Genomic DNA, 16,799 nt, shown 5'->3' with positions numbered 1-16,799 from the left:
ATGCCAGAAGTTAAGTCACAAAGTTACATGTCAGAGGTTGACAAAGTTATTTATCAGAGGTTTAGTGTCACAAAGTTACATGTCAGAGGTTGACAAAGTTTTGTGTCAGGTTAAATGTGACAAAGTTACATGTCGGAGGTTGAGTGTGACAAAGTTACATGTCAGGTTGAGTGTGACAAAGTTTCATGTCAGAGGTTGAGTGTGACAAATTAAATTACGTATCAAATGTAGATTGTGACAAAGATACATTTAGAGGTTGACAAAGTTACATATCAGAAGTTGACAATAACAAAGTTACATGTCAGAGGATTACAGTGACAAAGTTACATGTCAGAAGTTGACTGTGACAAAGTTATATGTCAGAAGTTTACCGACAAAGTTACATGTCAGAAGTTAACTATGACAAAGTTACATGTCAGAAGTTGACAGTGACAAAGTTACATGTCAGAAGTTAAGTATGACAAAGTTACATGTCAGAAGTTGACAGTGACAAAGTTGCATGTCAGATGTTAACCTTGGACAGAGTAAGATACCACACAGTCTGGTGGAAATGTTTTTATCCACTTTCTATTTGGGTATCTTTGCTCGAACTTTGTCAGATGTTAAACTCTGACCAAGTTGCTTGTCAGAATTTAAGGTATGATAAAGTTACATGACAGATTTTACATTTACAATGTGAAAGTGTAAAAGGTGGAGGACAATTTCCTCATACACTTTCTGTTTGGTATCGGTAGACTGGACTTTGTTCATATGTTTAAGAATGCCAAAGTTATATGTCAAAGGTTAAGGTGTTACAAAGTCACATAATACAGTTGAACTTTGTTATCTGGAACACCAATTACCGGAACACGAAGAATGTGTCAGAGTTGGCAGTCCCAACCACATTTTCTATTTTCTTAATGTTTTTTTTACACAAGTTTGTATCTTGAAACTTTGGATATCTTGAAATTGAATTTTTGTCTCATTTGAGTTTGAGATGACAGGGTTTCACTATAGTACAATTTTGTCATCCACTTTCTGTATTGGTTACTGCAAACTGGACTTGGTCTATGTACTTTACCCATGTGCACTTTTTTTCACCCTTCTGAATTGTTTCAGGTTGATTTTTATTATTTTCCTTTTCATGCTTGCTTCACTAGGCTACATAAAATCATAGATGTATAAGAGATGTCTATGATAAAATGTCAAGGTGTCTTACTTCTTAACTTAAACAGCAATAAAAGGACAAAACAACAGTTTAAGTGTAGGAATATAATTGGTAGAATAGTAAAGTAAACCTGCCTTCAGATCCAGTGTCGGTTATGTCTTCCTGTCTGCATCAGAAATTATATAGGTCTGTAAATAGTTACTGCATCAAGCTCTGTTAGTATTTTCACTGTCATACAGTGAAATATGAGGTACTTTTACTAGAACATTCTGAGTTGACTTTTACTTTGATACTTTGTAAATGACTGGGACATTGTTTTAGTATGAGGCTGGCTTCTAGTATACAGAAATTATATTCATTATGACCACAATAACTGTTATAAGCATCAATTTCTATGTTATTAATAACCATGTTTACAATAGATCAACACGGTGAATGTATAAATGTCTTTTTTTTTTCTTTCTGAAAATATTATTTGATTGTCAAAATCTGCAAGCTTTCTTTCATAGGAACAGGTACTCTCATCTTTTTTTTTTAAATTTCAGGAACAGATGCAAGAGGTTTTGGATGCCATGTTTGAGAAAAAGGTAAGTATATACATTTATGTATAGTAAGAACAGTTCGGGCAGCTTTAGTGTCTAATAATAAAATAGAGGCATAAAGTGTAGATAACGGTTCAAAGGTGATCCAGCAACATGTATGTCCTTAAGAAGTAGTATACTGTAAAAAAAATGAACAATATTACAATAATCTATTTAACTGCATGTACGTTCTGCATATTTTTTGGATTGCAAAACAATATAAATCAATCATAAATACATGAAATGCATCAATGTCCTGTAAATGTATGTGATCAATTTGGGAGATTTCAGTGCTTTTGAATTTCAGTGGACTGATAATGCAAGAATGGCTTAAAAGAAAATCTCTGTGAAAAAAAAGACATAAAATGTTTGGGTTTTTTAAAAAAAAAAAACTATTTGGGGGGGGGGGGGGGGGGGTAGCTATGTCCCTGACAAAAGAGTTTGTGTATTTTATGATTGGATCGGCTCAAATGAAGATCATTACTATTATTACATATTGATAATTACTTGAGTGATTCATGCTGTACTAGCTAGATTAGCCTGTTTTGTGAAATGTCAGAAATTGATGGTGGAAAATCTTTTAATGATGTGATAACAGAGTTAACTATTGCTATCAAACAGTTTAGTGTATGCTTTTTTTTCAAAATATGACTGGAGGTTATAGGAGCTAGCTTTGGTGCCTACTTAAAACATGGCTATACTACCACCCCTGCTTGATTTCCAGTATGATTATCCATCATTTAGAAGCATTACTGTGATGATTAGACACAGTTTTTTGCCACTTTTCTCTCTGTTATCTGAAAGCTGTGGACAGAACCAGAATCAATAGGCAGGGGTCTTTAGAAGCTCATTAGGATGGAGTGGAATGGAAGAAAAAGGTTTCATTCACTGGGCTTTTTTCCTGGAGTTATCAAAATACTAGATGCTTCTTGATGATAAGTTCTTTGTTTATTGGCTCATTATTTCTGATGTTTAAATTATCTACCTTTAGTTATCAATGTTATATAAAATTTCTATATTTCTGGGGATCAAAACAGTTATCTTTATTCAATCAGATATGACAGTAATATTGAAAAAAGAACACATATTTTATATACTCACCTTAGTATGAACACAGACATGGCTAATTACAGATATATATAGCAAAGTTTTTGGGCTCCCCAGCAAAATTCTCAATAATTCTTTGTGAAATTTTAAGCTCTGATGAAACAAATTTACAGGTATAGCAAACTGATTGAAAATTATCAATTTTAGAAAAATCATAAAAATACCTGAAAATCATTAGATATTGGGTTTCTAGTGTTCGTTAACAATTAATTTTCTGTTTTGCAATACAGAGGTGTATGAAGGGCAAGTTTAATTTTATTTATATTATATATATATATATATATATATATATATATATATATATATATATATATATATATATATATATATATATATATATATGATACAGGGTTGTCCCTAAGAATTGAAATAGCAGGGGACATTGAAAAAGTAGAAGGGGGTCAAGGGTTCCTCCCCTAACAAAAGTTTGAGGGGGAATACCAGAATAACGGGGGAATTGGTCATTTACAGGTGGGGAAATTCCCTGTCCACCGGGTCTTAGGACAACCCAGTATATCAAACTACCGGGTATATATGTTCCTTAATTTTAGTTGGAAATGGCTATTGGGAAAGTTAACACATTGGGAAAAAGGTACATTTTGGAATTGGGAAGGGGTCCTTTTACTAGCCCCAATTATAGACAATTAAGAGCCCTGAAATAACAAAATTTACATTCTTTTTTTATATTGAATTTTTCAGATCTCAAAATTTAAACAATGAACAGACATTATTTTTCCTATGTATTTAGATGTGAAATTCTATTCATTAGAAATTTTAGCATCCCAAGGTAAATCTTTTATTTACTATTCAGAGACGTTTGATGGAAAATATTGTTATAATTTCAAGTTCAGTCAACACCTATTGGTCAACTACTATTTCATTTGCCTGTATACACAGTTTCAATGACCTTGAGAATGGGTTGCAATATTGTAAAAGAGCTAGCTAACCTTCTGTGTGTGAATGAGTATAGGTAGGTGACAATGTCTCAGCAAAATGAACTTAAAATAGAACTCTATATGAAAAATAGATAAGATTTAAAGACTTATTAATGATTACATACTGTGGTTGGCCTGTAGACCAGATGGAATTTTGAGTCCTTTGTTTTGATGTGTGTAATGAAGATAAATGGTCAGGTTTACCTGGTCAAGTGAAGGGCATACCATTACACCTGTCCAAGTGTACAAACAGAACAACCATTCATCTTCTACAGGGCCTGGACAGGGATTTTCTCAAAGTATGCTTTATCAACATGATGAATAAGTGTAGTGCTAATGAAATTTTTTATTAGTGATTTTTGTTTTAATGTTTATATTTTGAAAAAAGTTTTAAAATATGTTCTTGTTGGGACTGAATTTAAGACTGGCCAGAGAATTGTAATAATTTATTCAGAGTAGGAAATAATCACTGGTATGTCAGACTGGAGAATGACTTTCTAGCATTGGTTGGTCAGAGAAGAGATCTAACTTCTTTTGATCAGAGATTTTTCTACAAGTTTGCCCTGCTTAGATTCAAAACAAGATGGATGTGTGAAGGTACTCCAAAGTGAAGAAACATTCCAGTATGTTCCATAATCAGAACCTATTCCTGATCAACCAAGATTTTGTATCTTTGTGTAAATACAGTTGGAAAAAGATGATAAGGAATGAGCTTTTTACTTCCTTTAAATTGATCTAAGTTTTTAGCTCTTAATTGTTCTTTATGGAAATAGTAATTTGATTGTCAATAGGTAAATGTAAATTGTGGATGTCATAAAACTATCATTTAGTTTTGTTTTTTTTATCTGTCCTTATAAGATATCAAACATGTTAACAAAAAAAGTTTAATATTTCTTACTATTGATTAATCAGGCCATTTGGATTTCATTATGAAATATTGAAATTGGGAATACCATAAACAAGAGTTCTAGGAAATACATTTTCTTATTTTGTGAAGGAACGCTCAGTAGAAAACTTCTGTAATGTTATAGGTTTTTCTAAATCTCTGATGAACATACAGTATTGTGTGATTTGTAGATTAACATACAATATTGTGTGATTTGTAGGTTGTGGAGGGAGACCACGTCATTGACCAAGGAGATGATGGAGACAACTTCTATGTCATAGAAAGGTGAGTTATTGTAATATCACACAGAACTCCCAGAAACAGATGGTGTTGAGACTTAGTGGTCAGGGCCGAGTGTATTTTTTAAGAGGTTGATCCAGAATTAAATGTTTACAGAGGAACACTAGATCATACATGTGTAAATTTTTTTTACATTGGGCCAAAGATATTGTAGATTCTTTGACAGTTTGAATAAATAAGGATGTTTATGGTAAGCATTCAGGCATCAATATGCAATTCTGAAAAAAAGTAATGAGATGGATAATAGTATTACATGGAATATTTCACTTTGCATCAAATTATGATCAATGTATTGATGGGGAATATAAACAGGGTAAAGCTCTTGAGCTCAAGCAGATATTCATGCAAATTATATTTCTGAATGGCCCATAAAATGCTGATTAAAACTGCAGATCAGGCCATAAAACTTGGTTGGTAACAGTTAGAGATTTCTGTACTCTATCCCTTCTATGTAAGAAGCTTATTCCAGGTGAATTTTCATTGAGGTTATTCACATAACTATTTTAAATTACAACAAAACAAAATACAGTTTTAAACTAAGTTCTTTAGCATTGAGGGGATTTAGATAAGTCAGGCATTTGGGGTGATTTTTATCTGCATAATATTTGTTTGCAAAGAGGTAGAGATCGACCATTTAAATTAAGCTAACTTTTGAAATGATAATCTTGACTGACACAAGAATTAATTTGGATAGTTTATTTCTCTTGAACAGAAATCAAGGTGGCTATTATACACCTAGACAATAATATAGATTAGTTTACTTTGTCGAGTTTTTGACAATCATCCAGCATACAATCTTGTCACATTTTGTCTTCTTCTCCAAATACAATACCCCGAGAACTGCAGCTTCAATTTGTTAAACTAGTATGTCAGTCTTCTTAGTTAAAATAGATTACACATCCCCTGGCCCCTAGGGCAGTGATTGGGTTACAAAATGTAAAGGTTGTAAAATTGAAATAGCCACAGAAGTCTTTAAAAATCTCTTTTGTCAAAAACGTTAAACTGCTCCAAATTGTCAAATTCATATGGAATCATCATTGTGCATAGTAGAATCAAGTTTATTTGGTTGGTTGAATCTTCTTTCTGCACAAAATACAATTTCACACATTGTCTGGTAATATTTTGTTTGAATTGAACAGATGTGATCTAAATCATTCAATATATCAATTACTTTTACATAGTTCCTCATCACCCCAACAGGGGCATAGAGCAATACATCAATATTGTTGAATCATTTTATTTCATGAGGTTCGTTTTTTCTTGATTGCTGAAATTTACAGCTTTGTTGAGACTTAATTGTCTCATCCTGAAAGATATTAAGACCATATATCAACATCTGATGACATGAAAAGGAAACCATGAAAATCCATAGAAAATTGGTCTATTATGAAATGTGATATTCTAATTATAAGTCAGTATTTTTCGTTAATATATATATTGATCCCAAAATTTTCATCAATGGCAAACCTAATTGTAGGCATGCGTGCTTATAGTCAATGTTGTTGTTGTTTTTTTTTAATGTTTATTGTGCATTAAAATGCTTTTCTTTCTTTTAAATTTAAGTATCATATTGTAATAATGTGCTTTCAAGAATGAAATATTTGAATGCATATCTTTAAAACTGTTTTTAGCTCACCTGAGCAGAAGGCACAAGTGAGTTTTTCTGATCAAAAAGTGTCCAGCATCTGCCTGGCTGTGTGTTGGCTGTAAATCTTTCTAACTTTTGACTTCTCCCTGCAACCACTGGGCCAATTCAACCAAACTTTCCACAAAGCATTCTTGGGTAAAGGGGACTTCAGTTTATGGAAGTGCCATGCCTTCTTTTAAGGGGAGATAATTAAGAATTCGTGAGAATTTGGTGATATTGTTTAAGAAATCCTCTTCTCAAGAACCACTTGGCCAGATAAGAAGGCTTCAATACATACTGTAGATGCAGGTTTCTTCAGATCATGACTGCCTTGGATAGGGTAGGGCCACAAAAGGTGATCAAAGTTTTACATGGGTATATATAGGAAACACTTTTAAAAATCTCCTTTAAGCCATAATTAGTTATATTTATAAAGAAGCATCCTCTGGTAGTGTAGATTCAACTTTATCCAAATCATGCCCCCCTCCCCCCAGGGTGTAGGGCAGGGCCAAACGGGATCAAAGTTATACATAGGAATATATAATAAAAATCAATTTTGTTCAAATCATGACCCCTGAGATTAGGATTGGGCCACAATGGACAATCAAAGTTTTACATAGGAATACATGGGAAAAAGTCTTTTCAAGAACAGCAAAGCCAAGATTGGTCATATTTACATGGAAGCATCCTCAGGTAGTGTAGATTGAAGTTTGTTCTAATCATGACCCCCTGGGGTAGGATGGGGCCATAATATGTGATCAAAGTTTCACGTAAGGAAAAAAATCTGATGATGAAGAACAGAAGGGCCATAGTTACTAGGTGAGATTTGTGGCTCATGGGCCTCTTGAAATTTCAATCTAAAGCTGATATTTGATCAACTTGATTTTTATGCCAGAAGTCAGTTAAGCTTTCAATATGCTCTGATAATCCATGTAACTGATTAAAAGGGAAGTATATTTATTTAAAATTTACAACTTTAGAAATTGGAAAAATTAAGATGATCAGTGAATTTATACATTGATTCATCACATACATTACTTAATTTGGAAAGAATTTAATTTATTGGCAAATAGAAAGTAGATATTTTGATTTTTTTAATACTTATATTTTTCAGTGGACTGTTTGATATCATAGTGAATGGGAAAACTGTTGGAAAGTATGAAAATAAAGGTAGTTTTGGGGAGTTGGCACTGATGTATAATCAACCAAGGGCAGCAACTATTGTAGCTACAACAGAGGGCAGACTATGGGCTATGGTAAGATTTTTACTCCAGAAGGGATTCTTGTAAGCCACAGTAAGGAACATAGGGGCTGTCATAATTCATTATTGGTTAGGGAATGTAGTGTAGTAGATATTCACATCGTTCAGTAATACACACTTTGGACATAGTTAGAGGAAGTGAATTAAATATCTTGCGTGAACTAAGATTGTTTCTCACATATATACCATGAAATATTGTACATTGTATTATCTACATTTTGAACTACTGTGCTTACATTAGTTAATAGGCAGGGACAAATGAAATTGCTTTGTTATGTTTCTATAATTAGATATATATCCAGTTGATTCATCGTTCTAATACATACATATGTATATATGTGCTACTGTACAAGTGGTTAGATACATGTGGTGAAAATCTACACTTGTTATTCAGCAATCTTAAAGCCACTTAACTTGCCCTGTTTATATTGTAAAAAAAAATATTTTAAGGTTTTGAGACATTACCATAAAATACATGACTGCATATTGAACTCATGGGTAATTTTTATCACTCAAATATACATTCTTAACCCCTATCACGAACACCCACTTCTACAGTATACATGTATTCCTCTTTTTTCTTATAATGATAACCAATATTGAATTTCATATATAACGTGACCTTGAAACCATGAATGATAATGTGCCACAAGTAAAGCTTAGAAAAGACATGGTGGATAATTTATTGGTTAAAATTATCATTTAAGGCTATATCACGAAATACTTGCAGTACATTTGACTTTTCATCTCTATTATACTTTCATGAACTATTTGTTTACTCTTTAGGACAGAGAAACGTTTAGAAGAATTGTTCTCAAGAATGCGTACAACAAGAGGAAGATGTATGAGAACTTAATAGACAATGTTCCAATGTTAAAAACACTAGATGTAAGTGTATTTGCTGACAACAGCTAAGAGAAAAAAAGATATTAAAAAAATGTGTAAATTTGAGGGTGAATGGGTTAGGATTATAAAGACAAATAGGGCAATGTGAAATTCAAGCATTATGGTTAGATAAATTAAGAATTCTTTCATGTGACCAGGTTTTAATTATTTTGTTTATTTGAGCTAGAAGCTGCGCGATTCAAATCTATGAAGGAAATCATTGAATCGATCCCCCTTCCCAAGTTTATGTGAGCAATCCTGTTTTTTTTTTATAGCATGAGGAAACTTATGAAAGCAGAGAGGAAAGTTGTTATTGCATAACTTCCATTTACTCTGACCTTTGAATTATTTTTCTCTTGAATTAATTACCAAAGATCACTTCCGTGTGCATCTTAAATGACAATTTCAAGGACACCTTTAATGTCAAGAGACTTTGTTTTATAAGATAAAAAAGAGCAAAATCATTTAAGTATGTCACCAAGTCTGTGTTTGTAAGAAAATCATTAACTGTAACAAGTTTTTTTTTCTGATTTCAGCCATATGAAAAGATGAATGTGGCTGATGCCTTGGTCACCAAGACATTTGAAGATGGTCAAGTAATTATAAAACAGGTAAACATAAAGTCAATGTAAAGTCATTATAAAATAGGTAAACATTGAGTAACAGGTGAAGTAATTATAAAACAGGTAAACATTGAGTACTTGGTGAAGTAATTATAAAACAGGTAAACATTAAGTGCTTGATGAAGTAATGATAAAACAGGTAACATTGAGTACTTGGTGAAGTAATTATAAAACAGGTAAACATTGAGTACTTGGTGAAGTAATTATAAAACACTTCCAGGTTAACATTGAGTACTTGATGAAGTAATTATAAAACAGGTGGATATAAAGTACATAAGAAAATAATTATAAAACAGGTAAACATTAAATGCATGGTGACGTAATATTATCCAAACAGTAAATATAAAGTACATGTTGATGTAACTATAAATCTGGTAAAACAAATCCCTAAACATCCTTAATGTTTGTTTATGCAAATACAGCTATAATTTTTATAATTTTTAAATTTTCAATACAATTTCTTTGAGTTGCTGATGATTGTAAACCTAAGTCACACTGTAAGATAACTCTCACTACTGTCTTTGGTTACATATGCTGGAGTTTATTTTCTGATGACTGTATATGTAACTCTCTCTCTCTCTCTCTCTCTCTCTCTGATTTTCTAAGGAACACATAACTGATTTTCCTCTCCTTTTACAGGGTGATGAGGCTGATTGTATGTACTTTATTGAGGATGGAGAAGTGAGGGTTACAGTAAAGAACCAGGTACCTATATATCTATATTTCTCTCTTACTCTGTTATCCCCTGTGTTTCTTTTTCAATGCTTGAATTCACGTCCTTTGATGTCACACACATTTTAGTTGTCTACCTAGGAAAAAGGGGGAACATTGAGACCTCAAAAGAGGAAGCATTGCATGCAGAGTTTTGCAATTCTATTTTGAGATGAAAATGACCAATAATTAAAATTAATATCAACTGCAATGAAGTGCACAAAATCACCATTTGCATAAATTATGCAAAGAAATAATTTTCATGCTCATCACAAAAGCAGTTAGTGGCTTCTTAGCCTTTTGAAAAGTGATTTTTGTTGGTATAGTTTTGAAGTAATAATTGTCCTTGTTCATTTAGATGCCAAATAGGGCAATTGATGTCATTACACAGTTCAGATCTAAAACTAGTTTGTTTTTTTTTAACAAGATTGTATTTCTCTTGATGATCAAAAACAAAAGTAGAGTTGCATTAAATCATAAAATGAATGCTGATACTAATTTTTTACTTTTATGAATGAAGTCAAAAGTTTTCATTCATACTTTAGAATACATGTACTATCTTTCCCATTTTCTTGGCGGGGATGTTGACCAAATTTATCATAACCAATGTAATTACAGAGATGTGCACCTGTTGTTGTCAATCACATGCTTGAAATCCATCTATACATCAGTTTTTAAAAAAGTGTTTGTATGCTCTCAGTTCAAATCATAATAAATTCAAATTAAATATTACCAAATGGCTTCCAAAATTGCAACCCAAGTGAACAAAAAGGAGATTTTGCAGAAAACCTATAAATTTTCAAATAAATGCGGTAGGTGGAAGATAGAGTAAAAAAGCAGTTAACGTTCATGTAAAGCAGTACTGGTACTGGAAACCTCAGGTTGTTTAAAGCTTTCAGCAGAAACCATGCATTGTTAAAGCCTTGCACAATATTACCTAGTTTTTTTTTTTATTATTATTGACATTTTAGAAGCCTTAGGCTCAAACAAGCTTTATTATTTTATTATCAAATTATTTTGATTTTATGTCCTTTGTAAACTTTTTACACTTTTCAACTTCTTCAGAATCACCTGCAATGATTTCATACAAACTTGCTCCAAATTGTCAGGAGTTACCATGATTACGGGAGGAAAGATATGCTCATATTTTTTAATATTTTACAGCAAAGTTGTATTTGTTTTACATCAAAGTTGTAATTTTACATCAAAGCTGTAATGTATCATTTTGATTTGCAAACATAATTTATACACAGCAGTGTGTCAGTTCATTCATTCACCTTTGATTGGTGTATACATGTACATGGTGACATAGGAATTTAAAAAGTGAGAGTTCTACATTGCAAGAACTTTATTTTTGCATAATTATGCAAGAATGCCTGATTGCAAAAATTTAATCCTTATGTATATTTGTAGTAACAAACATTATAAAGAACAAAAACAAAGTTTGTTTGATGTATGTCTCACTTGTAAATAACAAATGACCATCTAGGGGAAATAAGGTGTCGTGAAAATTTGGTGATTGACAGTAGTCAATTTGGTTGAAAAGTGTGTAAAGTCAGATCTGTTCAAGTCACTACATATTTGTTAGAGAGAGCAGTATAAGGTGACCAATGGTCACATGTTTGATTTTGTATAGTATTCATCTACATTTAAAAAAAAACACCTTTTATAACTTTTTTATTTAAAGTTCAGAGAACAAAACAAGGTAAATTAGTGTGAGTTTTCATGTTTATTGGGTGTATTTTGTCATTGGTGTCAGAATATGAGGTAAAATGTCACATAATGTTAATAACAATGTTGAATAAATATGTTTGTGACCTTGGGAAGGACACTGTTTGCAGTGTATTGTTTGATAACAGCATTAAACTTGTTCTGAAAATGGAATGAAAATGTAAACTGAGGTAGTTGGGAAATGTATTTATTTTTTGAAATGACAGTTTTTACCCAGAATATTAACTAATAATTATATCATACCAGAGAATTATTCAGGATTTGGTAGTGTGTAGGGTTAGAAGTAAATGAATGTTCTTTGATAAAGACGCCAGATTAAAATATATACAAAATGTTGATATGTGATGATATGTGACTATGACTGGTTGTTGATATGTGACTAGGACTAGTTGTTGATATGTGACTATGGTTGTTTCAGGATGAGGGTGAAGAAGGGGTGAGAATATTGCAATAGACACAGACAGTGTTGTTTGCCTATAAACTTGATACTTGCTGTTGTGGCAGTCACGATGTTTCACTGTTGTGAACTAACATTTCATTGTGACTGTCTGCCTTGTTTCATATAATACACACAATCAAAAACTTAGAAAAACATTTTCATTTATTTTGAGTGATATATTTGTCTTAGACATCAAGAAATGGTACTTGATTTTATTTTTTTAAGCTAAATATTTTCATATCATCTTGGGGTGATTATATTTAAATGCAAGTATCAGGGTTTACATAAGAAATGCAATGATTTGGACCATTGATTTAACAGATTGCCTTTATATCACACTATCATAGGACAGGGATATGAATTAATATAGAGGCTTATATTTGGCTGAATATATTAAGTATGACTTTAACTTGGGAATTTAAATCACATCATCAATAATTTGTGATCGTTCTTATTAAATATGTTGATGAATAATAAGGTGATAATTTTTTTTTTTTTAAAATCGTGTCATTTTTTTTTTTTTTTTAATATGAAAAAACTTGTGAATAGAAAGTATTCATCAGAACATGCTTTCATACATTTTTGTCAAAACCCAGGTGTTTTTAAAAATGTCTGTGGGTAGCAATGTTGTAGTGCACTTCACCTTGTCTGATAGATTTGAAGGGATGTATCTTATTTTGATAAAATAACTGCTTTACAATTTAAGGTACCTTGACTGCATTTGTTTAGATTAGTTTTGCACTCGAGCTTTCAGAGTCCTGATCAAGCTTGATTCTAAAAAGCTTGCTATAAAAATGGCAGGGACTGGGGCATATGTATGATTTTTTTTTTTTAACTTATGGAACAAGTGCAGCAATATTATTGCTTAAACACATTTTTTCAGCATTGTGGTTGTGGTTAGAAGTTAAAAATATTTTGAGGAAATTTTCTATATTTTTATCCAGTTAGAGGACGTTAAATGTATTTTAAGTTTGTGGCAGGCTTGTGCATTTGTTAAAGAATTTTCTCCATTTTTGTAACAGAGAGACCCAGAGAGTAAAGAAGTTGAAGTTAAGCGATACACAAAGGGAGGCTACTTTGGAGGTATACAGATTAATTAAACCAGATGAGGACTGCTTTGTGTTTACTAAAAGAATTTACAATAATTGGTGTGTCTGTTGTGTTTCAGAGCTGGCCCTTGTTACACATAAACCTAGAGCAGCCACGGCTTATGCTGTGGGTAAAACAAAGTGTGCAGGTGAGATTATTACTTTTCTCTGATAATTTGATAAATTATTAGGTAAAATGCTTTATAAAATTGTCATAAATTTGAATTGCTGACCTTTAATTATCAGCAAGTTTTTTACATTACATCATTTTTCTAAGGAAGAAAACTCAAATTTTGTAGCATGTTTTGAAAACTGATTTGTATGAGAAGTACTTTTCTGAGAGGTCTATCTCTTATTACAGTACTGGATGTACAGGCCTTTGAGCGTTTACTAGGTCCATGCATGGATATAATGAAAAGGAACATAGACGAGTATGAGGAACAGCTAATTCAGGTATTTGGCGACAAGGCCAGCATTTCTGATCTCCGCTGAGTGTGTCCCCCCCTTCATCATCACAGACCACTAACAGGCAGTAGACAACCAGTCTGTCATGTTCTTCTAGTTAACTAACTGTGTGGTCCACTGTACTCCACAGATTTCTGATAGTCATCTGTACTCATCATCAAAGTATATATATTATTTTCAACCTCTCTACTTTATATATATATAATGTAGAATACCTTTATTCTTAGATATTCAAATGGTACATTTGTACTTCCATGATTTTTTTCTGGAGGAAACTTTCACTTGCCTATTTGGATTTGTTGTTTACCTCAGAAGTGCAAATATTAGTCTAGTCATTTGACTGTTAATAGTATCAGATAAATTCTTGACTACAAAAAAATGTAAGAATAAAAGTTTAGGAATAATATAAATATATTTCATGCTTTATTATTATTATTTTTATTTATTTAATTATGCATATTTATTGCCAAATAATGGTATTGAAAAAAAATCCAGTTATTTGAAAAGTGAAGATCAAAAAAGTCCTTTAAGCTTGATAAGGGCCATAACTGTATAAATTCATTCATTGCATTTTTTTTCCTATCTAGGTGCCATTTTTTTGTGCTATTAAGTAAAGTATTGAATGATCTATATATATGACAATTTTATGATATATGTATGTTTTTTTGTGACAGGATAAATGTTTTGTACAAGAACAAACCAAACTGAAATGTATACATGTGTTTGATGGTTGTATTCAATTTTCTGTTGATTAGAGGCATTCTGATTTGAACATTTGTAAGACAAGTGTCAACTAAGAATCAAAAATTTTCACCCAGTTTTGTTTTCACCCAAACAAAAGAAAAATGAAAAAAATGATACAGGTGAATTTCTTAATCATGCTTGTAAGAATGATTTGATTTTGATTAAGACCTGAAATTGGGGGTATTATTAGAATTGTTTTGAACACAAGTATTATTATAGAGATAATAAACAATTTTGGAAATGCAGAGATTTTTAGTCCTGACTAAAGTGGGTTATCTTGCCAAAATGAAATACTCAGAGTTCATATATTCAGGTAAATTTGAACAAAATATTGATGGAGGCAAATAATTAGTATTGATAGAACTGATCTGTGTTTTTCCCTCAGGCTGTCAAATTTTTATCCATAGCTTTAAATCTATACCCTTTTTTCAAGATCAGCATATTACCAAAACATATTAAGATTTTTGTCCATATTTTCTTTGGAAACATAACTTTTCTAGCATTTTTAGAGATATCAATTGAAATTTCTCAGCAATTAGTTTTGTTTTATACACAAATCTTGAAAAGGACCAGTCTGATAGACATTATTAATATATTTTTTGAGCAATTTACTTTAGAAGTTAGTAGCTGAAGACCTTCCAGTAGAATCAATATTAGAACCCTTATGAATTAGACTATATTAAGAACAACATTACTGGTACAATATATACAATATAAACAACATGCTTTCATCATCTTTAAACTCTTAATTTAAAAGAGAAACATCACGTTAACACGTCAAAGTGCTTAAATATTAAATGACTTCAAGTTACTTACTTTGTTTATACATACACTAAACTGTATTTTATTGTAATTTTTTCCCATGTTAAAAAGCTTATGAACTTGTCTGTATATATGTCTATTTAATTTAATTGATATTTCAGACATGGCGGATATCTATGATTTAATTTCAGTCTTGTTAAAATTTTATTTTTTGTTTGTGTTTTAATATTTCATTGATTGTTTAATAGTTTATGAATAAAAAAGAAATATCCGTCACTGTATTCTTATAGTATGTTGAATAGATATTGAACTCAGTTTTCATCATTGTGAAGCTGCTGAAATAAAAAAAAAAGTGACTTTGTAATTTAGATCTCATATTTTAGTTTTGTACTTCCCTTAGGTTATTATCTGTATTAAAATATGTAGTTGACTCTATTAGAAATGGATTTCTCTAATGCAAACACTTATTTTCTTGTAGATATCAAAGCAACATTTATAGGAATTTGGATTTCTGTTTTTCTGGGTAAAAGTCTTGATTTTCTATCTATCTATACTTCACTTTGTTTGAGATGAAACATCTCAAGACAAGGTGGAGTAGGGTTCAGTGACTCTAATCTCACAGCACACATATCTCTGGAGCTCAACTCACTACATAGTTTGACCACCCAGTTTAGAATTAACACATTCAGATTAATGTTTAACATACCTGTAAATATTCTCATGGTAAACTGAAATATGTAATTGTTTATGATGAGATTTTATTTAGTTACATTTATTTCATTTTCAGTAAAGTGCACATAAATGCGAACAAGATGATGGCTTAATGTGAGTCTGCTTAAGCTTGTAATAGAGACGGGAAGGTTCTAGTATCTCACTGCTTTTTGCCTGGTAAACATGGTCTTTGGCTTTTATTTCGTAGCATAATTGCAATGCCACAATGTTCATCTAAAAAGCTTAAAAAATTAAATGCTGCTTCTCATTTAGAATTAACTTTGACTTGAATATGGGATATTTATTTACGATCTTGTTAAAGTAAAATGACTGAGTGCTATGTGCCAGTGTAAAAGCAGTGAGGGTAATTGCTTAAGAGACCCATGGTCAGTATAGTATTACACCCATAGGTTCTTTGTGAATATAGGGCAATAATACAGACACTTATTAAAAAAAACTCTTATCACTAAAAATCCAAAGATCCTTTACATTATGATAATAAGTAAAGTGTGCCAGTAATCAATTAAGTAAAGACAAGTGGTTATTGGTTGTGAACCCTTTGTGTACAAAATTTTGGTTTCTCCTGAACACAATTGTCCATCTAGCCATCCCTCCAATTCTGTGTATTCGCTGGATTTCGGAGAAATATTCTAACAAGATATTTTCATCAAACTTAAGAGACAAATGGATAAACTTTGAGAGTAATTTTCTAATTGACCTTTTCCATACTTTTTAATGTCTATGTATTGACTTCGTGTCAAAGAAATAGTTCAAGATGTCTTAAACTTCATACATG

At 31.5% G+C, this 16,799-nt stretch overlaps 1 protein-coding gene across 4 annotated transcripts in view; it reads left to right on the top strand.

The window, feature by feature from the left end:
- LOC133187415 (cAMP-dependent protein kinase type II regulatory subunit-like) overlaps nt 1–14,773 on the top strand; it is a 30,812-nt gene extending 16,039 nt beyond the window's left edge. The window contains exons 5-15 of one of the 4 annotated variants that reach the window (XM_061322776.1): nt 1,693–1,734; nt 4,877–4,941; nt 7,698–7,839; nt 8,631–8,732; nt 9,266–9,320; nt 9,396–9,415; nt 9,992–10,057; nt 12,213–12,230; nt 13,256–13,316; nt 13,402–13,470; nt 13,683–14,773. In XM_061322776.1, the coding sequence (XP_061178760.1) occupies nt 1,693–1,734; nt 4,877–4,941; nt 7,698–7,839; nt 8,631–8,732; nt 9,266–9,320; nt 9,396–9,415; nt 9,992–10,057; nt 12,213–12,230; nt 13,256–13,316; nt 13,402–13,470; nt 13,683–13,813 (771 nt within the window). In that variant the 3' untranslated portion in view covers nt 13,814–14,773. Of the gene's footprint in view, nt 1–1,692; nt 1,735–4,876; nt 4,942–7,697; nt 7,840–8,630; nt 8,733–9,265; nt 9,341–9,395; nt 9,416–9,991; nt 10,058–12,212; nt 12,231–13,255; nt 13,317–13,401; nt 13,471–13,682 lie in introns of all 4 variants that reach the window. The other 3 variants (XM_061322775.1, XM_061322778.1, XM_061322777.1) reach the window with 3 other exon arrangements.
- Nucleotides 14,774–16,799: the final 2,026 nt, after the last annotated feature.

Source organism: Saccostrea echinata, unplaced genomic scaffold, assembly GCF_033153115.1.
Source record: "Saccostrea echinata isolate AGI-Se365-2 ecotype Australia unplaced genomic scaffold, CSIRO_AGI_Sech_v1 ptg000015l, whole genome shotgun sequence".
Lineage (NCBI taxonomy): Eukaryota > Metazoa > Mollusca > Bivalvia > Ostreida > Ostreidae > Saccostrea > Saccostrea echinata.
Note: the sequence above shows the minus strand (reverse complement) of the source record. Positions and strands in the feature narration are given on the sequence as shown.